Source organism: Aristolochia californica, unplaced genomic scaffold, assembly GCF_029961685.1.
Source record: "Aristolochia californica isolate CCGP_79_NKW_82.1479 unplaced genomic scaffold, dmAriCali1.0.hap1 SCAF_15, whole genome shotgun sequence".
In the NCBI taxonomy this organism is placed as follows: domain Eukaryota; kingdom Viridiplantae; phylum Streptophyta; class Magnoliopsida; order Piperales; family Aristolochiaceae; genus Aristolochia; species Aristolochia californica.
In genome coordinates, this window is record NW_027181826.1 from 3,676,644 (window position 1) to 3,701,772 (window position 25,129).

The following is a 25,129-nucleotide window of genomic DNA, read 5'->3' on the forward strand; positions in this document are numbered from 1 at the left end:
CTTGCAACTGTAGTGTTTGCCTCGTTGAAACTTTTTTTCTTGTTGTTGCTATCTGACCAACTAGATGTCTTCTTCTACCCTATTTTCCACTATTAGGAAGCTCGAGATGATTCAACCTTCTGGTATATGACCTTGATTCTACTTGAGATCATCTCCTACATCGTACCAATCTGCAAAAAATGCCACATAATCATTTCACTCTAAACCATATTTTGAATGTAACCTTGGTTAAGGTTACGCCCTCATACCTCATACACGTAGCCAGTATATACTAGGTAGATTGGTGTAACAATAGAAAAAAATAATAGTAAGAATCATAATCTGCTTTAGCTCATAACTCCAACAACCTCCCTTGAGATAAGACCATTACACAAAAGCAAATTTTCCTTAAACTAAGAAACTGGCTTAGCTCATGACTTCTATTAGCCTCCCTTGAGCTAAATCTCCTAATTAGACTAAAACACATATCTCCTAATTAAGTTGACATAATTTTGATGATTTTCCTCAGTTTACGACTCTACTTGGCTCCGTGAAACTAAGCCTGTCATACAAAAGTTTATAACAATGTTTGCTCGAAGTCTTGCCCTTCTACACTAGAGCTAGAGAACTTCACATGTTGTTTGGATGTTTCGCTCTTCTTGCTTGAACATTGGGAACTTTAAATACCTTTTTTCACACAGATTATGAGACTTGTAATGGTCATCTTGCTTACACAAAACACTGGATGTAGATTTGTCTCTCCCTAATCTTTCTTCTTTTTGTGAGTCTACTTGGCCATTGGACTGTTTGTTCATCTTTCTTAAGGTAAATGAATTGTTTTTGTCCCCCTGTAGCATCAACTAACACTGCAACATCATCCATTATCAACTCTATCTTCTCCAAGAGTCTCTACTCATATACTCGCATAGAACTCAACTCGTCTACTAACATCTAAGATAGATCCATCAACTTATTGATGCTAGTGGGTCTTCGTTGTCTACTTCCCGCACATATAGGTAATCTAGGCTTGGTAGCTCTCCTTTAATGTTTCAATACTAGGTTTTACATTGTCAAGTATCGATCATCCTATTGATGCTTTAAATCCGGCAAGTCTGGCTACTACAATGATTGCTCCACTGAAACCCTCTCCTTTTGTTTGTTGTTTCTATCCAATCAATTGGATGGACTATCTTGATGTCTATATGTGATCTTCCATCCTTTTCTCCATTGGTAGGAAGCTCAAGTGAACTTGACCTTCTTGGATTTCACCTCGAGTCAACAGATCAACTCCAAGCAAATCAACGGAAATTTCCTCCAGATCATCCTACTCTAATACCAAATGTTGGATGTAACTTTGACCATGCTTACACCTCCTATGTGTGGACAGACTTAGCCGGTGTGTGTTGGGTTAATCAACACAATAACGAAAAAGAAATAAGCAAAATGAAAAGAAGTAAGAACAAGAAGATAAAGGAGAGATTTTCTTGACAAGGCATAATTGTGCTTTACATTGCTTACTTGATTCTAATGGATCATATCCCCTATATTAGATAAACTATTTTTGGAACATATTTTGTTCTTTATTCCATGTGAGACTAAAAATACAATCCAAATATATTGAACCTAGATACTTTCTTAAACTAAACTTGGAAAATAAACAACTCATTCAAGCCAATTTTAACTAAACTACGGAACTAATAGTAAGAATCCTAATCTATCTTAGCTCATAACTCCAAGAAGTGTTGGATTGAACCCTTGTATGTGTGCAAGCTCTTAGTCGGTGTTTACCATGTTAAATGGCTTAGAAAAAAATGTTGATTTTCAGGACTCTATGGATTTAGCTCATAGAGAGAAAAAAAAAAGACACGCATTGGGAGAAAGCAGGAAGAAGAAGAGGTTATAGATTTATTGTCTTAACTCTTCCCCTTAAGCTCAATTTATAGATTAATAATCTTATAATATTATAATTATGCCCCTAGAACTTAAACTAATTACATCAATGTCATCGCTATGAGATGACTCTTTATTTACCATCCTACCATCACTATGTGGCCTATGGACCTTTTCCTTGGTCTATGGACCTTGAACTCATCTTCCACATCTCTTGGATGTGTGGGTCTTCCTTGGTCTTATGGGCTCGAGCCCATCTTCTAACACACTTGGATGTGTGGGCTTAGACCCATCTTTCAATAGTCCCCCTACAAGCTGGGGGTGAGAGAACATCATGAGCAACCAACTTGCTACAAATGGTGTATAGGATATTCCCGAATAAAATGGCAGTCCACCATATCTTCCATCACTCCCCCTCAAGTTGGTGGTCTCTTCTAAGAAGTCGAGCTGACATAATGTAAGTGAGAGTAAAATTACTCCTAGCCGTCTGATATTGCTCTATACTCCAGTCAAATAACTCATGTTGGATGTTGGGTACACTCCTATCTTCTGTAGGTAGTGGATCTATATGCATTGCTCAAAAGTGTGATAAAAATCATCCATCACAGTGTCCCTCCACAAAACATCGAGCCTCAAATGGTAGGAGTAATAAATGCCAATTAAGGGGGGATAATGGGTAATCACCTAGAAGATAATATTTTGGGGCCACTATGTGATTTCTTCTTCATCAGAATAATCAATGCTGACAACAATCATCAACTGAGAAGTCCTTCCATAATAATATCGCAGCCAAAGAGACATAATAACAACAACTAAAATAGGCCCGGGCCCAATAACACGTACCAAATAATGAAAATTCTTAAGAAAAGACCCATAAAATAATCCAATGCGAGTTTGTGCACCAAATAATATGTTGACCAAGGAATAAGCTGCCAATACTTCAAAATAATAACATTGTTGTGACCAAGGATTCATACAAGGCATTTAACCCATGGAAAAGCCAAAAAGATTTATCCTCTTCTGAAGTAGGACTTTGTATGGTTGTTAAAGCAACACACATTCCTTTGAATTTTGTGACATAGTCATTCAAAGTTTGATCTTCCATCTTCTTCATTGTTTTTAAAGTGTGACGAACGTGTAACTCTCGCACCTCTGAGTGATTTTAAAAAATGATTTCACATTTTTGTCATATATCACTTGCAGTCTTGAATCCAACCACATGGCAAAGGGCTTCTTCAGCCATTGTAGCATTGGACCAACTAACAAGTAATTGGTCTCTAAGATCCCATTCTTCAAATGATGGATTTATCATGGATGGATTATCATTAGTAATTTGTGAAGGTGTATAATAGACCCATCAACGAATCCCATGAGGCCTTGAGATTTCAAAACTGGAATGACTTATCCATAACACATAGTTGTCGGAGGAGATTTTAATTGAAATGAGTGTAGTAATAGATGTAACAGACATGAGAGGCAAATTTGAATATATTGATATGGCATTGGTACTCATGATGATTATAATAAGAGATGGAAGTAAGAATATTGTGACAATTGACTGAAGTGTTAAGAAGAGAACAAATTCAAGAAGAAAAAAAAGAATGTAATGACATTGTTTATGAAAAAAAATGATAATATAAGAATATGATATGGAATTAATGGAAGAATACCTTCTTGTTTAAATGAGATCGCCCTCCTTAAGATCAAACTGCCAGCTCTGATACCATGAAAAAATTTAAGCCACCACGAATGAGTGTAGGAATGAGAGAGCTTCAAACATTCAAGACCAAAACCCAAGAGAGAGTGAGCCAAGGCAAAGTATTTTTTGTATTGAAGGAAATGTAGAAGGATTGCAATGGTCTATATAGGTTTTTCAAAAACCTTAAAGGAGAAATAAATCACAAGGACTACCTCTTACAAGTTGTAATCTAGGTGTCTTTAAATAATTACATAAATCAATTCAAAATAGAGTTCAATCATTCCTTTCTTCTTCCTTTTAGTTTGGATCTTGATTTCCTTGTTTGATTTTGCTTTGATCTTCTTCCTTTGATTGAGTAATTTGAGATAACTTGTCTCCTTGATTGATTTGATCATGATTTGTAGAAGATCATTGAGTTGGATGTAGTGGAACCCGCATGTGAGAGATTCAATGGATTGAATTCTCTAGAACCATGCATGGGGACATCCTCTTTTGAGTGGATGAGGTAGACATCACCCATGCATGGTTTTGCATGGGTGATTTGTCCCTCTTTGCCTCTTGTGCGACCTTTAAATGAACATGGTCTTCCTTTGTAGTGAAGGGCTATGGTATTGCTTGGAATAATGCATCTTCTTGTACTTGTCTTTGTATGTTCACATTTCTTTGTTGTTTTTCAGTTTTAAGACCAATTCAAATAAAGATATATGCAAGAATTGTAAGATAGGATGAAAAATCTAAGTATCAACATTTTAGACCAACATTCTACATCAACCTTCGAGTTTGTACACTCGACCAATCTGTTTAAATCAAACATTGAAACTGACAACATTAATTATGATGTTGCATAGATTGAAGAACCCTCCAATAAATAGTACGTGAAGCTGCAATACAAAAGTTAGATTATGACAAAAAAAAACTCCATGTTGAAAGACATCCACGTGTGTAGGGGTGGCATGACTAGTTAATAAGGAAAACTTCCGTAAAGATGGCATAAAATTATAATTATGTTAGATGGTGTATGTCCTTTTATGTCTTTTTCTTTTTAAATCATGTAGCCCTAAGGGTATTATAGTCATTGTAAATATCTTCCAACAACTATAAATACAACCTCAAGGCATGGGGTAGAGAATTTTAGCCTCTTCCTCTTGGCTCAAATTCATCCATATACCTATCTCTTTTCATCTTTCTTCTCTCCTTTTGGTTTCTTCTCTCCCCTTTCCTCTCTCCTAAGTGCAAGACTTTCTCTCTTCTCTCCTTCCCTTGAGATCTCTTATTTTATGTGTTAACCCTAGAAATCAATATGGTACCAGAGCGGGCAAAGATATGATATGGAAAAGGAGAAGAATATAGAGAAGAAAGGGAGGAAGAAGAATAAGAAAAAACAAAAACAAAAAAGAGGAGTTTCTTGTTTTTTCCTTAGTCTTCTTTCACAATTCTAGTTTTTCATTGGATGTTCCATTCTTGTAACATATGTTTCATATAGAAAATTATATACTTTTGAAGAGATAATTGAATGTAATTTCCAAATCAAAATGAATAATTGAAATCAGATTTTTCTATAAAGATAAATCGACATCTGAAGCAGTAGAGGTCAAGCATCATAAATGTTTCATGTAGCAGCAAAAAGCTTCAACTTTTTGAATGATTTTTACCAGAAAGACTAAGAATTTATATTTAGAATTATATATCAAAGGAGATATATGTGAGTCTAATTTCTATCCCCAATAAACCATTTCAAAATCTGATCTTTCTAGAGAGATATCCACATTGAAAGAATCAAAGGTAATGCTGGTATCCAGTTGGATGCAATTTAAGCCGAATTTTTTTCTTCACTTTTTGAGTTTCTAATATTGGTTAAGTTTCCTATTTGTTTTCAAAGTCTAGTCAATATTTTACCAACAAGTATCTTTCCTTCATTAAAACTTTTCTTTCTTTAATTTCACATCACATTAGTTTCCTTTAGAGAAGTTTTTCCCTATATAAGTTTAGCTTCCTTTTTAACAAAGTTTAAAAAATTTGAATTAGAAAGTATCGTTTGTTCATTCTAAATTCCAAATATTGGTGTCCTAAGTCTCTCTCATTCCAAAAATTATCTCTTGAATATTTTCTTTGCAAATTGATCAAGTTGTGTTAAAAAGTAATTGCCTTATATGAGAAGTATATTTTTATAAACTTTTGGGGTTTTTTAAGTTTCTTTAATCAACGTGTTCATAGAGGAATAATTCTTTACCTCCCTCCTGAGTAAAACCTGGTCCATTTTTTATCTATCAATTGGTCTAAAAGCTCTTCCTTCTTACTTGAAAGTATGAAGAGTTGCATTGTGTGCCTCCTTCCTTTTGAAGAATAAGAGTTTCTATCTTTTTATTCACACCCTTAATTCCTCAAAGTACTTTCTTCAATTTATTTTTGTTAAAATCACTTCAGAGCAATGCCTATAGACCCACACCTAAAAAGTATAAGAGTATGCCCAACATCCAGCTTGAGTCGAGTCTTTTTATTTTTCACCCAAGAGGTGTTTTTTGTTTGATCAACCCTTAGAAAGTGAATAGTCTCTTTGTTGTGCCCTAAAGATAGGCTATTTTCTGCCATTGAAATAGCAAGGTGTGTTTCAGACTATGACCGTTTTCACTGGTGTATGGAGCTTTATCGTACAACTAGGAGTGATTTTTTTTCTCACCATTATGTTGTGCAAGTTGGGTCTCTTGGTAAAGAACAAAGAGATCCCTAACTTGAGGGGGAAAAGTAGAAGAAGAAGTACAAGACAAAGGTAACCAACAATGAAGAATTCCACGTGTTGTGGTTATCAAGTTTTATGTGGCTAGAATATCCAAGTAAGGGGGAGACAAGATGAGAATAAGATGAAGACTACAAACAAGATGTGAACAAGAAGAAGATGAATGAAATCAAAGCAATCAAAATTTCTTTTTAAGCCACACAAAATTAGAATTTCTTTTCAAACACACAAGTTTCTTGATCAAGATTATTTGCAAAGTGGAATTACAAACACCAGTTTGAGGGGAGTGTTAAAAGACAACCACATGTGTAGGGATAGCATTGTCAAACGCCTAGCCAATACAACCCAAAAGATCGGTCTCTTAGGAGCGGAATGCTACCGTTGACACCCATCGTTACCGTTCCCTACCGCTGCACTTCGGGATTCGAACGCGGAACGTAATGAAAGGTGTGAAAACCATGTCACATGCCTAGCCAATACTACCTAACAGACCAATCTCTTAAGTGTGGAAAGCCAAGTACCTAACCCATCAGTGATGGACAGAACCACCTAGCTCTGACAACCACTGTTCCCGTTCCCTACCGCTTCTGCTGGGATTCGAACGCGGAACATGGTGCTCAACTCTGATACCATGTCAAACAGCTAGCCAATACAACCCAAAGACCGGTTTCTTAGGAGCGAACAAGTACCGCCAACAAGCATGACTACTAAATAAGGAGAAGTTCCATAGGGATAGCATAGAATTGTAATTAAGCAAGTTGGTGTGTGTCTTCCTATTTCTTTTTCCTTTTGTATCATGTAGCCCTAAGGGTATTGTAGTCATTGTAAACACATTCTTACAACTATAAATATAACCTCAATGCATGGGGTAGAGAATTCAAGTCTCTTCCTCTTGGCTCAATTTCGACCACACACCTCTCTCTATTTTTCTCTTCCTTCTCTCCTCTCTCCTAAGAGCTAGAGTTCCTCTCTTCTCTCCCAAGAGCTAGAGTTCATCTCTTCTCTCTTTCCCTTGAGATCTATCTTGTTTATGTGTTGACTCTAGAAATCAACAATCCCAAAGGCAATGGGATGTTAGACAAAAAACCTATTTATCTTCTTTGTGAATAAAATTTATTCCTTGATAAAAAAAAAACCTTATTATGGTAATAGCATCTATGAATGGAACATAAATGGCCTTTCTGAATAGTACTATTTGCAAACAAAATGGTAATTCAAAAAAGAAATTGTTATGATGATTACTTCAGGCTTTTCTGGAGTCTTGAAGGGATGGTGGGATAATGTTCTCACCCCTTTACAATAATACGAAATATGTTCTTCCAAAACATTTATTAAGAATGAACATGGCTAGGCCACACAATCAAATGATGAAGATGTTGTTTATACCCTCAATAATACAATTCTTGTTCACTTTGTTGGCACCTTTACCTCCAATAATAAGGGAAAAAATAAAGTTTTTGAAGCTTCGACTTCTACTTCAAAGAAGGAAGTATTATTATCTGAACTTGATTTTACCACTCTTTCAATTACAAAATAAATTATGATTATCAATCGAGAAGACATGCTCGTAACAGTTGACCCATGGAAAATAATATTGAAGTGGTTGAAGGATTTATTTTTCCCAGTCACTAATCACATTACTAATCATCATACACTGTCAAATATCAAAAATCTTGACAGTCTAATAGCTTATAATCAATGTACTATTAATAAATCTTTATCTCCATCAATTAGGGTAAAGCATAATCTTTCTGATGAAGAATATGCATCCAATGAAGAAGGTTATAATTATTGGGATTATGTCAATTCTTGGTTTAATATGTTCTATTATTAGAACCCCTCACATTGACATTCTAGGTTTATCACCCTTAGTACTCAAATAGAGAATCACAAACAAGAGAAAATATCCATTCCTATATGGGTGAACAAGCGGTAGGGTAAATTTTGATTTCCACTACTCATTATTGGCATATGTTCATTGCATTACCTTGGTGATAAAGACATTTTTATACTACCTAAATTAGCTAAGTTTTTTTGCAACGAAGATTTTGTAATAATTCCAGTCCTTTTTCACTATTCACAATAAAACTTATAATCAAGTGAAGCCAATACAAGGAAAGTAAAATTTAAGCTTTTATAAAACAACTTGGAAGGAGAGCTTACATGCATACAACTACGACAACCTTGGAGATAAACTTTGAACAATCCAAGTCATGCCTAACAAACTACATGGTTTTGTACTTATAGAGGGCTGAACTTTACACACTAAGACAAAATATTTGATGGACGCTTGATTTGATAGGGAATCTTATTTTGCAATGACGACTCATCTTTTGTTATTTTTGTTGAGTGGTGGAGTCTGGTCCACCGTCAGGAGGTTTCGAACGATAACAAATCTCGACAAGAGATCCGAAGCCGAGGAGGTCTTCGACTCTGTTGCCTAAACAGAGTCTCTTGACAGGACGACTCTGTTGCCAAAAAATAGGGGAAGCCTACAGAGAGAGAGAAATATATTCGTTGGGACCTCTGTATGTGGGTCACGGGGTATGCCAATGTGAGATACACCATTAGACTCTCACTAGGACGACTCGGTTGCCGAAAGAGGTAGAGAGTCGTGAAGTCGTGATGCTGTTGTGGCTGAGCAGAGGACTGCGTCGTCGTGGTCGGAAGAAGCAGAGAGTGGAGGTTTATTCGGGAGAGACTCTCGGGACCGAAAGAGGGAGCACTCACGGGCGACGCCCGTGCTGGAAGAGGCAGTGTTGTTGGGCAACACTGTTCTGATACTACCGTAAGAAGGCTCGAGCAACGCCGACGCTGTTGCCGAATAAGAAAGAGTCGTGGAGGCTCGGGACTCTGTGTCATGAGCACTACCGCTCGACGCTATTGCCGGAAGAGAAGCTTGAGACTCGACCGAGCAGTGAAGACGATGTTGCTGCTCCTCACCGTCGTGTGAAGCTGCGCCGCTGCCGTGAGATACAAAGAACTCTATGGCTTGTTGTAACTGCAAGTAGTTGTGTTTATGCTGTGAGAAATTATATTGTGGTTCCTCTAAAGAAGAAATAAAATCCTCTACAACTCCGTAGACGTAGGTAATTTGCTGAACCACGTAAAATTTTGAGTCGTACTTGTTTACATTTCACTTTATCATCGTCGCTTTTCATAACAGTTTTATTCGTAGTTTTTGCAAACAAATTGTATATTCTTGATTTTTTTTAATTTTCTTGTTATTCTCACTGTTGTGGGTCCAACAACAACATTCTAGTTTGTTGATCCAGACTGAACAGGAAAATGAGACATTCATTTGAGTAAAGATACTCCATCATTCTGTAGAAATAATTTTTTTTTTTAATTTTATTAAAACTTGTTTGATAATTGCATCTCAATAATCTCCAATAGAAACATTGTCTTCTTCAGTTTGAGAATTTGGAACGGAACTGATTTTATCATCATGATCTTCATTATCACCTTCTTGGTCATTGACTTCTTTGGAAGAGCTATAGGCACATATAGACATAGTGTCTTTGTGATCTTCTTTGCTACCTTTATTAAATTCAGTTAAGAATGATTATTTAATTGAATCTAGGGTTTTAATTAATAATTCATCATTAGAAGTCTTTGTGGTTTTCTTTGCTACCTTTATTAAATTCAGTTAAGAATGACTATTTAATTGAGCCTAGGGTTTTAATTAATAATTCATCATTAAAAAATCTCTGGAAATTTTGATTTAATTTGTGCCTTGATAATTTAAAAAGCTGACATAGTTGTTTTATCTAATAGTTTGGGAGTTTCATTTTCAAAGTGAAATAATAATAATAATAAGGTACTTGATTTTTTCAATTTTGATTTTCATGTTGGGTAACTTATTCCTCTATATACATGAAAAAAATGTATGTTCAGATGGATTTTACCCAGCCGTCTTCCATTAATCTTCACACAAGAGACGACTTTTCAATTTTCTACTGTTCTGGGGTCCGCCTTTTTTGAACAGGTCGTCGGTCTAGGCCGGCTGTGTTGAAGTTCCAACTCCTCGTGCTCTTCTTTCTGGGTTCTTTTGAGCAACTTCTAGTGGAACTTTTATCTGAAAAACTCCTTTTGTCGACGGAGAGATCAACTTGAGGAAAATCTACAAACAGTAGAGGACAAGGGATGGAAAGGTGGATTACAATCTTCGCGGCGGTTTTACCGGCTGTGGTCCTTCTGGGTCTTCTGATCGTGTTTCTCCGGCGTTGTTGTTTCAGGAAAGGTGGGGATTTTGCACAAACAACAGTGAGGACGGAGAGTCTGCAAGACGGGATCAAGCCTCTGCATCTTGCGAATAAGAATTCTAGTTTGAAGGAGGATGTTTACGATGTCAGAGAGAAGACAATGCCGAATTACTATGTTTTACGAAATGGGATCCTGTCCAAATCTCTGTTCAGTTGGGCTGATCACCAATGGCTTATTTCTGAAGTGGTTGAGAATGGATGGGCACGGTTCGCTTTCTCTGCTTACTCGTCTTCCTCGTTACCTCGTTCGACGACTGTGATATGGGATCTTTGTTCCGTCTGCGATTGTAGGGGAGAAGGAGGGGCCGAATTCGGCTGGGAAGTGACGTCGGGAGCATCGGAATGTATGCAGAAGGTTAGGCTCAGTCCAGGTTCGAAGAGCGAAAATCCCAGTGGCGTTTGTTTTGCCAAAGCAGCTTTGCCTCTGCCAGGTCCGCCTCTTGGGAACACATCGTTTCCTCAAGAAGCATATTTTGAGATCACCATGTTGAGCGAAGGGGAGGTTGGGAATTCAGGGGAAGGGGAGAATATAAAACTCATTTCGGATGCATCGATAAAGGCCCAATCAAACTCTCTTTTTCATGTCAATAGCAGCAAGAGTGATAAGAACAACAACTCGAGAAAGATAGATGGAGTGAAAGACAAGGCAGGTCTTGTGTCCTTGGGGCTGTCCAGTTCGAGTTCACCTCCTTTCAAGTTCCCAGGAAGCTACCGGGGCTCAATCGGATTCAACTCTAATGGTTCACTTCTTCTTGATGGTAAGTGAATCACTCAATCAATCACTTTCCTCAAGAGTATCATAACGTTATGAGCTGATCAAAATGGTGACCAATCTTGTTGCAGGAATTAAGCTCGTCTCTGAAACAAAGCCATGTGATTGGAGTATGGGAGAGAGGGTGATCGGATGTGGATTTGATCCAACCCAGAAGAAGGTTATTTTTACAGTAGATTCTAAGTTGGTTCATCAAATTTACTGTAAAACGGAGGAGTTTGGAAGCCCACTGTATCCAATTCTTGCCGCCACCGCCAACGTAACATTATTGGTGAATCTAGGCCAGAGCTCATTCAAATATAGGCCAGCAAATTTACAGAGAACGCCCAATCCCTGCTTCCTCCGCCCGCTAACAGATGCTCCATCTGCTCCGGGCTTAGGCTACGACGAAGACAGCAGAGAGCTCTTCTCAATGGATAGAATCGACTCTCAATGGTCGTCTTCAAGGAAAAATGGATACGACGAGACCATGACTGTGGAATCAGAAGACCTTTTCGAAATTGTTTTGGATGATCGTGGTCTTCCTCTATAGCCAAGTTTTACAGAGACGGGAAGCTGGAACTTTTCTTCACATGCAGAAGCTTCGAGTTGCGAACAGGATCACAGATTGAAAAACTGGAATCACCTGGATATGATCAAGATCAATTATCAGCCACCACAATGTTAGATCCATGGATTCGTTTGAGACCGGAATAGATCGAATTAAAGGGAAGATAAACAGAGTTTTTCACCGGAGAAGAAAGAGAAGCAGCATTCACTTCCCCAGCTCAGCTCAAAGACTCAAAAGGTGGAAGACGTCTTCATGACGAATTTGAATTGATCCCAAAGCCACCCTCCTACGTCAATCCAAAGCAGAAGAAAAAAAATTCTTTTATTACATTCTCTGTTCTTGAAGCATCAATAAAGTTGCAAACAAGCAAATGTATTCGCACGATTCCGTTACAAATTTTGTACACCGTCTAATATGTTTAGTACTCCATTCGAACCCTTTTTTTTATGAGATTTTGTTGTTGACTGATCGATCACGGTGGATAATCAGAAGCGAAGAGGAATCATTTCCATTTTTCAATAAAAAACAAAGACTCCAAATTGTGGCCAATTTCACTTTGTTTTCTATTTCAGTGAAACAGGTCAAAACTGCAATGCGGGTAGATTTACACAAACAGACATCCAGAACAGATATTCCAACTTCAAAAAGTAAAATAGCTTGAGATTTCCTCCATTGACTTTGAGATTTCCTCCATTGACTGTTGATCCAATACAAAAAATCGTTTGGTACGAAACATACAAAACACTATCTCCTATCCAATCATGATCAACGGCTATCTCAGCCATCTGATCAACGACTATCTCAGCCGTCCGATCACGTTGATCGGAGGGTTGAGATTACCGTTTCGCACCAAATAGCTTTTTGTATTGGATCAACCATGTTCCTCTATTAAATAATATCTCCATTGGACCAGAGGCCCTGGCAATTGTAGTCCTTTAAAATAATTTAAACATGCATCAAGGAGTAAGCATGAAAGAAAAAGTAGGTTGCCGGTGCATGCTAGGGAATGTCAATCTTGGAATGCAACTGCTTTCAAATGGGGTGGCCAATGTAAGACTTGAAAGCTCTAGTGGAAAAAACATAAATTCTCTGAAAAGGAACCTTTGACTGATGAGAATAAAATGGAGTTTCTGGATGTTCTTTTGTCAAGTTTGAAAGGGAGATGGCTAGAGATTTTAGCCTTTCTATGTGTACCTGTACAAATGAAGGATGGAGAAAGATATGGAACAAGTGGTTTCAACCAAGTAATCAATACCCTCAACTTATATTCACACCTTTATTCATTCATTCACTTCTCTAAACATAATCATTAGTCATGAGAGTCACAACCCCTTCTAGAACAGGTAATAAGAATAAGAAAATTGCAAGTACCTAAAAAGGGACTAAAGATAAATACAAAAGCTATCTGAGACACAAATTGAGAATGGAGAAAACGTCTAATAAAGACATTACATGATGTCCATGGATACACCATGATTTGGTGCACGCATTCAGTAAAACTTCTGGCCAAACACAGACAGAAGTCAGGACTCCCACATGTGAACAGAGTAACATTAAATACAGAATCCATCTTGAACTATAACAAGCATCACAACAATATCAGCTCATGTTTTTTCACTTTTCTGCAGTCCTATCCGTGACTTAGCGTACCTAGTTTTCTTGTTAAGATCATTTAGCATCCATTTTTAGAGAGAGAGAGCGAGAGAAAGAGAGAGAAGTAATAAATGCATGGACAAAAATAATGAGACGTGGTCTCAAGGATACTCCAATTGCATCCCCTCACCATCTGATGAGTAGAGCATCGTAACCTGCAAATGATTAAGAACCCCAGTTGAACAGGCAACATCCTACAATTAGCAGCTTATCACTCAGATACCAAGACAGAACCACAGACATCTGCAAAACTCTTCTTACAGCTAAAGCATAGACAAAATAGGAGACAGAATCTCATGAAAAATAGTCTTTTTTTGCTGCTAAATTTATGAGCTCAGTGGATATGAAGCAATAGTTAATCTCCATCGAAACAAAGAAATTTAGAGAGTTTGAAATGTTTTACAATTATTTGGGTCCCATAACATAAAATCCTTCAAAAGATTTTTGGCATCATCTACCAGTGTCATTCACCGGTTTCAGTGAGAATATTTCAGTCTGCTTTGAACTGCCCCTCTCCTACCATGAATGACCACTTCAGGCAAGCCTCCATAGGCAAAACAGAAGCATTTCGTAATCTACATTTTTCTAACTTAAGTAAATGGTGATTTTCTCCATCTGTTGGAAGACAGGGCCCCAAGCCCACACAACCAAGAAAGACCCACATATCCAAGTGTATTAGAAGATGGGCCCAAGCCCAAAAGACCAAGGAAGACACATACAACCAAGAGATATAGAAGACAGGCTCAAGGCCCACAGATCAAGGAGAAGGCCCATAGGTCCACATACAAGATGGCAGGATGGTAAATAAAGGGTCATCTCATAGAGAAGGCATTGATGTAATTAAGTTAAAGTTATAGGATTAAAACCCTAACCCCTAAAGTAAATGGTGATTTTCTCCATCTGTTGGAAGACAGGGCCCCTAGCCCACACGACCAAGGAAGACCCACATATCCAAGTGTATTAGAAGATGGGCCCAAGCCCATAAGACCAAGGAAGACACATGCAACCAAGAGATATAGAAGACATGCTCAAGGCCCACAGATCAAGTAGAAGGCCCATAGGTCCACATACAAGATGGCAGGATGGTAAATAAAGGGTCATCTCATAGAGATGGCATTGATGTAATTAAGTTAAAGTTCTAGGGTTAAAACCCTAAACCCTAAGTTCAGGGGTATTATTGTAATACAGTAGTTACATAAATCTATAAATAAAGCTTCAGGAGGAGGGTTAAAAAAAAGTTCATAACCCTTCTTCCTCCTGTTTTCTCCCAATGGGTTTCTTTCCCTTTTTTGTCCATGAGCTAAATTCATGGAGTTCTGAAAATCAACACCATCCATTGTTTCTTATCATCAAGGAAACATGTCAGTCAACTAGATATTCTTCTAGTTTTATAAACTACTACACCACAGCATTCTCTTTCTCATGTCAGATACTTGTTGATGTTGTTAGGTTGGACTACTCAAATGTTGAATACTTGATCAGAAACATAACAAGAGATTGTAGCATGGGACTTTCATCTTCCAACATTTTACGATAGTGATATGGTATCGATATGAAGTACCTTGAAATCAACAAATGCAACTGGAACTCCATGTGTATTCCGCATCTTCACCTTTAAAAACCCGGGGCATCTAGCCAAAAAAGAAAAAAGAAAATCCCATCAGGCAACAAAATCTACCCTAGTCTTCAATACTTCTAAACACTGGACTTGATTTCTCTCTGCACCTCCAAAGCATTTCAGTTAGCTCTTGCTCAGTACAAGTTGGGCCCAAATTAGCCAAAAAAGTGTCGCGCATATAGTACTTTGAGGAAAACATGGAGTTGAAGGGTCCTTCTGTGAATGTACAAAACATCAGATCTACTAACAAATAGACAAGAATTTTTTGTTTCAAATGAACAGACTTAAGAAAACAAATTCACGACATGTAAGTCTCAGTGTAAAGAATATTGCATTATTCACAATCATTGAGAACTAGCAGCAATACCCATTTGGGAAATCACAATAGTCAACATTAATAAAAAGACTAGGAAGCCATAAGAAACAAAGAAAGTGAAGAGTGAATGGGTAAAAAAATACACATCACCAAACACTTCCACAAACTTGGCGATTTACCCAGAAGTGAAAGAAGGGTACCCTCCTAGTCACAGTAGAAGAAAACTTCTATATATAGAATTTGTGAGGTTGAAACTCCAAAATCAAACACTCAAGACAACAAGGACAACCATATTTCCTCATCATCTTCTATATGCCAGAGCGAGAGAGAGAGTGACAACTTGATTCACAAAAGAACCATCTTTGGAAAAAAAAATTCCTAAGACATACTTAAGTTTTAGAAGTTAAATAAAGTTGATATCATTCCCACCTAAGGTATCGTCTCGATCTTTACCCTCTGTTGAAGAGCAGATATCGAAGTCTCACAGAGCTAGAATTATTATGGTGGAGTCTTATAGGAGTCTCACAGGAGGAGGTCTCATAGAAGAGTTTCAATTAAAGGTGTTTTAGTTATGTTAGTCTTCTATTTATATTCAGTTGTTCAATTGTTCTACGACTTATCTTTTAGTGTTTAACTTTGGGTGTAACTGGAACAAGGGTAGTTTAATTGTAATTGGATTCTACTTGTATCCTTTATTATAAATAGAAAGTCATGTACTCAAATTACAACAAGTTAGTAAAGTATTTCTCTTTTCCAGAAATTCAACATGGTATCAAAGCGGGTTCTATTAGTTGACTTAGTCAACCCATTGAGATAATGTGATCCTTTTCTGATTTATCATCTTTAGTAGTTTAGCTTCGTATTCTATCTTTTTTCTTTCTTTCCTGTTCTAGTACTCGGTGTTTTCTTGACGTTCACACTCCATATTGAGCGTTTCCTATTGCAAATTAAATATTGATGGAAAGATCTTCGAGTCTACTTTCCAACTCAAAAAGAAGTTTGGCAAGCGGAATTTTCTACAAAGAGAAATCAATATTTGAAGTAGCAAAAGTCAAACTGCAAGAGAAATTCGAGCAACAGCAGAAAGTTTCAACTTTCTAGGCATTTTATGCCATCAAGAACGAGACTTTATATGGAGAATTATATGTCAAAAAATAGATCTGTAAGTTTATCTTCTTACCTATTAAACCAATTCTCAATCTGAGCTTTTCAGAGGGAGATATCAATATCGGAAGAGTCAATGATCATGCTGGCTAAAGAAGAAAGAGCACTCAGTTTGGCCAAATTACAGAGTCAAAAATCTATCAAATTCTTTCTTTCAAACAAATTATATTTTATGAAGAAATATTATGAAAGGTATTGAAGTTTAGTTTCAAAAGGAGAAAATTTTATGTCAATTTAATCTATATGTAAGGAGATATTCGCATTGGAGTCTGTAACCATCAAGCTATAGAATGAAGAAAATAAAGAGATCATAACATATTCAAGAATGAAACTTTTTATGTCAAATTAAGTATCAAATTAAAGTTATTTGAGTCTAGTTTTTTAAGAAACAAACAGTTTGTGATTCAGATCTATATTGTGGGAGATTTTGATATCAGAAGTACTAAAGATCAGTTTTATCAAAAATCTTTTTTTTTTCTATTTTCTCTCCTATTATCTCTCCATGCATTGGCGTGAATTGAGTTTTCTTGTCTCCTAGAATCATAGTTTTTTTTTGCCAAATTTCTCTTCTAATCAAAGAGTTTTGGTCAAAATTAATCACTCTATGATGTGCTCATTCAAGGCATGCAAAATTTTCCTACTTCAATGTTGTTTTCAAGTTTTGCATTTTTGGATCGTCAACTTCGAAAATTGTGGTCACCCAAAAAATAAATTATACTTGGTCAAATATTAAGTTTTACCATTAAAGTCTTCCCTAATTTTTCAAAAAAAAAAAAAGGTCATAGTCTTGATTCATTTGGAAATATGAGTGTTGCATAGTCGCCTCCCTCCAGTAAAAGTTGTTTTCCTCTAGTATTTATTTTATCTTCTTGTGTTTTTATCACTTTAGAGTAATGCCTAGACCCACTACCTAAAAAGTATAAGAGTGTGTCCAATATCTAGTTTGAGTCAAATCTTTTATTCTTCACCCAAGAGGTGATTTGTAATTGAACTACCCCTAAAAAGTGAGTAGTCTCTTTATTAAGCCTTAAAGTTTGGTCATTTTTTCACCTTTAAAATTGAGTCGAGTGTGTGTTCAGACTATGACCATTTTGACTGGTGTATGGAGCTATGTTGTACGGCTAGGAGTGAATTTCTTCTCCCACATTACGTTTTGTCCAAGTTGGATCTCTATGTCCTTTTTATCCCCAACTTGTGAAGAGAAGTAAAAAAAGAAGTACAAGAAATACGTATGTTGTTCCACATGTAATGGTAATTTTTATGTGACCAAAATATTCAATAAAAGAGGAGAATAAATGATGAAGATTTAACATCTATGAAAAAGTTTTAGCCAATGAAGATTGAAGACCAAGATTGAAAACCAAGAATCCTTTTCATTGCAAACTGAAGTTATAAACTCTAGTTTGAGGAGTGTTGAAGAGCAGATATGGAAAAGTCTTACATGACTCTCACAATAAGAAGTCTCACAGAGCCAGAATTAATATGGTGGAGTCTTATACGAGTCTCACAGAAGAGTCTCAATTAAAGGTGTTTCAGTTATATTTGTCTTCTATTTATGTTTAGTTATTCAATTATTTTACGACTTATCTTTTAGTGTTTAACTTTGGGTGTAATTAGGATAAGGGTAGTTTAATTGTAATTGAATTCTAATTGTTTCCTCTGTTATAAATAGAGGCTCATGTACTAAAATTACAACAAGTTAGTGAAATATTTTTTTTTTCCAGAAATTCAACACCCTCTAACCTGAACAAACCTATTCCTTGATCCCAGCAATGAAATCAGTCCTCTTCTTGTTTGTTTCTTCTGCCACTTTTGCATCGTTGTGTATCTATTAATACTATGTGATCATCTCTTTATCCAACTCACCAATCAAAGAGAAGAGATTGTAACATTTAGGAAAATTAAATTATATAAATTTTTTTACTGGAAAGATGAGAGAATTTTGTTGAAAGAGGGAGAAAAAAACTGAGACTGTGATATGACTTTTGTTTATAAGGACATCTTTGCACTAGTCCCATCCTCTCCTGAGGGCCTAGAACTCATGATACACTGCATTGCAGTTTCTACCACATTTACCTAGGTTATGTCAGAAAACACATTAATGTGGCCTCAAGACCATAGGTGAACCTTTCAGGCTAAAAAAGGTCAGGCAGAGAGAAGAGAAAGAGAGATAAATGAAGAGACTTCTGGAAAAGAGTCTCCTTGGGGATATTGCACGATCTCCTCCCCTTTTATTAAATAAGATATACAATTTACAAAAATACCCCTACTCACTTAAACTTAATCGCTTATATCTCCTAATATACATGCTTAAATTATATGAAAATAAATCTAGAGACACATCTAAACATGCTGAATGAGATAATCTAAACTCTAGAGACTATGGCATATGTAAAAAGACAAAACTACCCTTCACTATTTTTTTAACACCAGCTTCTAGGTATAGACTGTAGAGCTTAAAGAAATCTCTGTTTTTTGTGAAACAGTTTTTCAGATTATGAAGTTTCATAAAAAACTAAACAAATAAACCTAAAGGACAGAAGAAAAGGGCATAAAAACTAATTGCAATTACCAGTGAACAGTCAATGAAACAGAAAAACTCCATCAGTGCAAAACCAATTTGAATTATTTCCTAAAATCATGGCTTCTTGCTAACCTATTCGCATGAGTCAATCTACTCTCCATACATGATCAGCAAATATTTTTTACAACAAAAGTTAAAGCTATCAAAAACAAACAGTCCTACGTGGAGTGCTTGTATCAGAAAAAATTGTCTATTAAGTCATTTTACTTCACTCTGATTGTAGATAGGAGCAAGTAAGCAAGAGAAAAAAAAACAGTGACATCAAGAGAGAAGAGGATGAAGAGGTTTCCGTGTAGAGGCCAACCATTATCTTGACCTGGCAATGCTTTATGTATAACTTCTGTACATTTGGAAATCCCAGTTTGAGAAGGATTAAAAAGAACTTACACATTGCAATCTTTTATTTTAACTAGGACTCATAATCTAAGTGGGACTCTAATGTCCCTACACTAAAACAAAAACAATAAGACAAAGTCTAGAAGTATCTTAAATAAGGTAGCAAACAGCCATGGGAAGGCAGATCCACCTACATAACCAGCATCAAGTAAAAGGATAGCCAGCCTCGACTGGTTCCCCCGATCCCAAACAATTCAAAGGAAGATCAAACTTTAGTTTTGTTAACATCAACATCCAACTACAATAGTGTTGCACATTTTGATAATACCTTCTGACAAAAATTGCCAAAAATATAATCACAATTAAAAGAAGTAAAAAAATGATAAAGAAAGTAAACCTCACAGTTAATTTGTGATAGCCTGGATCATAGGCGCCTTGGCTATAAAAACTTCCTACACTGAACACAGCAAAGTAAAGCAACGATTAGAGAAATATAAGATTTGAGGATTAGGAAGGAAAGTACTAATTGCATATCAGAAGACAGAGATGCATGGGCTGCTGCTAAGAGCTCACTGTGCGGTGGCAGTAACTGAACAAATTGAAAGAACATTACTGAATGCACAGGAAAGATACTTGAAAGTTAGAATGGGCAAGATGTTGGGATCTTCCCGGGCCATGGATCTCATCACCCTTCTTCCTTCTCTTCCCTCCAGATTTGCCCTTGACGTGGGAAGGAGTTTTCGGTGTTTGGAACGTGGAATGGTGACAGCGAATTAAGCCTTGAAGGAGGCTCGACCTGGACCTCAAGAGGGAGAATCCGACCTCTAACTTTCTACTTGATTCAATGCTTAATTCTTCATTAAGCCCTTCTCCCCTATAAATAGGATTAGGGACGTGAATGACAAACCTGACCCATGGGTCACTAAGTTCACGAAAATTACAATCAAACCAACATACATAAAAAGGAAAATTCCATAATTTAATTTCTACGCCTGTTTATTACCCGGGATGCTATGGAGTCCATAACACATAAGCTATGTGCGTGATTGACCTTTGTGTGGGTGGGTACATGTTGTAAGTAGAATTACCCATTCTAGGCATGTGCAAGTTGCTGCCAGCACCTCTAGCGTGCAAGCATGCCTAATACATGTGACATGAGCATTTTGATGAATGTGTCTCCATGTGATCACTTGAGATATTTGACAAAACACAGCGAAATGCTTGAATAATTACAAAAATATTTTTCTACAGAAACATAAACTTTGCACAGAGAGAGATAGAGAGAGAGAGAGAGAGAGAGAGAGAGAGAGAGAGAGAGAGAGAGAAAGCAAAGTAATTCTTTCTGGCCATGAAAACTCTACGAACACAAAGAGTGTGGCCTCATGTCATGCTAAGCTGCACACAAATTTCAAATGCAGGAAGATGCAAAAAAATATTTAACTGCCATCTTTACTACCACATTCACAATATTGTCATTATCTCTATGTATCTCTTAGTATTTTAGAAAATTCAAAAGAAGCTTAAAGCATTAGTGGACATAGGAGATAAATGGTATAGAAGGGGAAGAGATAATTCTAAGCTATAGATCTGAATCTGTTGGGTAAATTAGAAATAAGTACCCCTAACTTATAAGGTCTCAACTCAATCCCTTCTGCAAAACTATAATATTTATTTGTGAGAACATATAGTGAGTGTATCTGTTACCACTATGTCTTCATTTATAATTAATAGGCTCATATTTTTACAGATACTTAAGTCATCTCTGTTTGATCGGCGGCTAGTCTTACTACAACTGCGTAGTAGTCCGGGTTCAAAATCAAGGTAACGACAGGAAATACCATAAGCTAAAGCTGGCACAAGGCCATAAAGAATCTCATCTTGTAACGTAAAATTAAAAACTTGAAACAGACAACGTAATAAATCGAAAGAGAAATTTCCAAAAATATATAGAAATAATTAAAAGAAATGAAAGAAAGAACAACGAAGAATAACCTGTGATGCAGAATTGAGATGAGAGGACCGGAAGCCTGGAAAATCTAGGAAGAGGTTACACACCTCCCGGGCCTTGACGTCCTCAGGAAGGCCGGTGACGAATAAGGTGTGGACCTCATCCTGAGAAGGGTAAAGTGAGGGAGGAGGCGGAGAATAGGCAGACGGGTATGAGTGCGGATAAGCAGCCGGTGGAGGGGGCGGTGATGGAGGTGGTGGCTGATAAGGGTAGGGATGGTCGTGGTGAGGGGGAGCAGGCGGGCGGTGGTATGCAGCCATGTTCTCCGACGAATGATTCTCCCAGTAATGGTCACCGAAAGCGTACGAGGCTTCGTTTCATTTTGGAATCTATAACGGTCTGTTTGGAACGGTGGAAAAGAAAATAAAATAAAATTTTGATCATTATTATTTCTCTTCCCCCTTCACACAAACAACTTCCCCCCTCCCCCCATTTTCTCTCCCAACTTTCCTCAGTCTCTTCCAAGTTATTTTTAGTGACTCATGACCCTAACCCTTCTAAATCATATCCCCCCACCCCAAGTACTCTCTCCCTTCTACAAAATCACCTTCACAAAAAAAGAAAGCATAGTAAATACAAGATGCATAAAATAACAACAACAACAACAACAACAACATTGTCGTTACTCACAAGCAGTCTAATTTGGAAAGGTAGGTGTATCATCTAACAAACATGTAAATCATTCATGAAAGCAAGAACCAAGACCTCCTTCCTCTTCTCAACAAGAAATGGATCATAAAACCTCAACAAAATCTATTTTTGGTTAGCCGCTCACTTTCTCATTAACCTTATTATCTATGTCATTCCCACAAAGCCAAAATTACCACCCAACACTTCAGCCTTCTTTCTATAAACTTTCGTTCTAGCCATCAGACCTATTACCACCACATCCATACTTTTCCACCCAACCATGAAATCTTACCTATCTATTTACAATTTTACCCCACAAATTTAACCAATTCTAAACACCACCCATATACCCTACCACTACCCGCCTTGATGCCACGATAGCTCAAACCCACCCCAAGCACCAAAAATACTTAATCCCACTTTCACTTTCAATTCAACCACCTTTAAACTAACCCATGAATCAAATCATTCACATTACATCTCAAGAAAACAACCTTCACAATTTTTCTTCTCACCCCAACTCATACAGATCATCGATGTTCTATCTACATACAATTCACCCAACTCCGTCATATTTTTCATCTATCCCAGTCACTCCCTCTCCTCCCCAAACAAATCATCTTCACCCCCACCATTACAATCATGAAACATCTACTAAATCATACATCACGAAGTTACACTTCCAGCCACCCACCCCTATGATGATGCCCATCCTATTTCTTCCACTAACCATACCACACATTACTTCACTATTTCCCAAGGCCAAAACCTCACACACTCACCCACCTCAACCCCCCAACCTAATAGATGTAAAGGAAAAAAACTATAAATAGAGGAGGCTGGATAGACAAATCATCCAAGGCTAAATAATTTATTTAGTTTACTCTCCCTCGATATTCTTCTCCTTCTTTCTCTCTCAAATTCATGTTCTAGCACCTCTCCTCTTTTTTCTCCTCTCCTTTCCTTCTAATTGTCTCTCTATCTCCTTCTCTTTCTCTACTTTACTTCTTTGTTATTCCCTTGTTCTCTTATGCTAATTCTCTTAACCCCTCATGTTCAATTCTTCCTTGCAATTTTAAGAAGATATAGGACCTTCTCCAAAGGGGTTTCTATCATACCTCTTCTTTTAACTTGTTCTCACATTATGGTCTCAATATCTCATTGCTTATTGTTCCATACCATATCTGATTTTGAAGATGCTAAAAGGGGGAGAATATAGTGACTGAATGAAAGAGAACCCTTAAGGGGGAGCTAGTAATTTTAAAATGATGTACTCAATTTGAATTGAAGTTTTAAAGTAAAAAGAAGTTAAATCTACAAAAATAATAAAAAATAACTAGCAAGGGCGAGAAATTTTCAAAATTACCATGAATTGCATTTACATTATGATACTTGCACTTTCTATTTTAATGAGTATTTATTGTCATCAATGATGGCAAGATGGTAAATAAAGAGTCATCTCATAGAGATGGCATTGATATAATAAAGTTAAAGTTCCAGGGGTATTATTGTAATAGGAACATTAATCTATAAATTGAACTTTAGGAGAAGGGTTATGGACAACAAGTCCATAACATTTTTTTCCCTCCAGTTTTCTCCAAATGGGTGTCTCTCCCTTTTTCTCCATGAGCTAAATCCATGGAGTCTTGAAAACCAACAACCACGTTTAGAAGAAAAAAATGGGATTTAATGTACAATTTATCATATTCTTTAGACTTGATTTGGACAGTTTTTTAACTTGACAAAAAGTCATTCTCTAGTTATAATGACTTGTTTTTGGATATTGGTGAGCTTTATATTGAACCCAAACTCACCCCCAAAACTTGAAATTAACATGCTACAATGGTTTTCAAAGCTCTTAAGCCATTTCACACGATTTGAAAAGTTTTCACCTCTATCAAAATTCAAAAGGAAGTCAAATTTCATAGTTTTATTCATAAAACTAAGTATTTTAGTGCTAGTATTTTCAAATCTGACTTGAATACTTAAGACTTTTGATTATTGAGAGTGGACTGAGAGGGTTGTGAATCACTATAAAAATGTTTTGTGTTCATGGGTGATTGTTTTGATTGAAAGTTAACTACTTGGATTTGATTATAAAATTCATAATAGCCATTGAAAATCGATAAACCCATTCACCCCCCAGGCTTATCCCTCTTTATGGTGTGCTTTGTTTGAACATCCTCTATTTGAACAATCTCATATTTGCTAGAGATTTGGTTAGTGCACTTTAGTCAAAACTATCTCTCTTCTGCTTGAGCTTCCGTTGGTGCATTTTATTTGAAAATCCACCTTTTTTTTCAAACATTCTCCTTGGAGCACTTCATTTGAACACTCTCCTCTAGTTCAAATAAGTATTTTCTCAACCATTATTGTATAGAAGGCTTGTTTAAATAAACCTCTTTGATCGAACAATGATATTGTTGATTTTTAGCTGTTTAAAAATTCTTTCAAGGCATAACATTAGTTTTAAAGTTGTTTGTTATCATCAAAATTAGAAGAACGAAGATTTTGAGACTAACTAGGGGTGTCCCTCTTCCTATACTATATTTTGACTTTTTAAAATTTTTGTTAACTCGCCAATTTGTTGTTAATTATAAAATTTTACTTTTCCAACTCTGAGGATGTCATGCTCTACGTAATTAGGTTTATGCTCGGAGATAGGAAGGAGATCAATGACTTGTGCTTGTACTGAGGGTATTTTTTGTGTACTAGAAAATCACAGGAAAAGATGACTAGCAAAATTTTTATCATTTGACCAAATTTTTTTGTGATTATATTAATTTTTAAGGATGGACAAAATTTTTGTTTGATTATTAAGTGGGAAGAAAAATGGGGTTTTTATTACTTAAATAAAAAAAACTATAAGAAAACTAAATATAAATAATTCCCTTCTTATGTCTAGGAATTATTTTATTATTAATAAATTTT

At 36.5% G+C, this 25,129-nt stretch overlaps 1 protein-coding gene and 1 long non-coding RNA gene across 5 annotated transcripts; one reads left to right on the forward strand and one right to left on the reverse strand.

Annotated features, from left to right (window-relative positions):
- The first annotated feature begins 10,448 nt into the window (after positions 1-10,448).
- On the forward strand, positions 10,449-11,333 carry LOC137952179 (uncharacterized). The gene has a single exon (XM_068799250.1). The coding sequence runs from the start codon at positions 10,449-10,451 to the stop codon at positions 11,331-11,333; it is 885 nt and encodes a 294-aa protein (XP_068655351.1).
- A 66-nt stretch (positions 11,334-11,399) lies between these two features.
- LOC137952224 (uncharacterized) lies at positions 11,400-21,940 on the reverse strand. Of its 4 annotated transcripts, none has more exons than XR_011112203.1 (4): positions 21,553-21,940; positions 19,963-20,017; positions 12,071-12,175; positions 11,400-11,964 (listed from the first exon to the last, which is right to left on the reverse strand). It is a non-coding gene; the product is annotated as an uncharacterized lncRNA (long non-coding RNA). The 4 variants fall into 4 exon arrangements; XR_011112201.1 differs by lacking the exons at positions 11,400-11,964; positions 12,071-12,175 and adding exons at positions 13,260-13,539; positions 13,654-13,697; XR_011112204.1 differs by lacking the exons at positions 11,400-11,964; positions 12,071-12,175 and adding exons at positions 13,260-13,539; positions 13,654-13,697 and having other exon boundaries at positions 19,958-20,017.
- Between the last annotated feature and the right edge of the window lie 3,189 nt (positions 21,941-25,129).

Bases quoted from the DNA above. Each gene is read 5' to 3' on its own strand.
- LOC137952179 (XM_068799250.1), top strand. From the start codon at position 10,449: ATGGAAAGGTGGATTACAATCTTCGCGGCGGTTTTACCGGCTGTGGTC.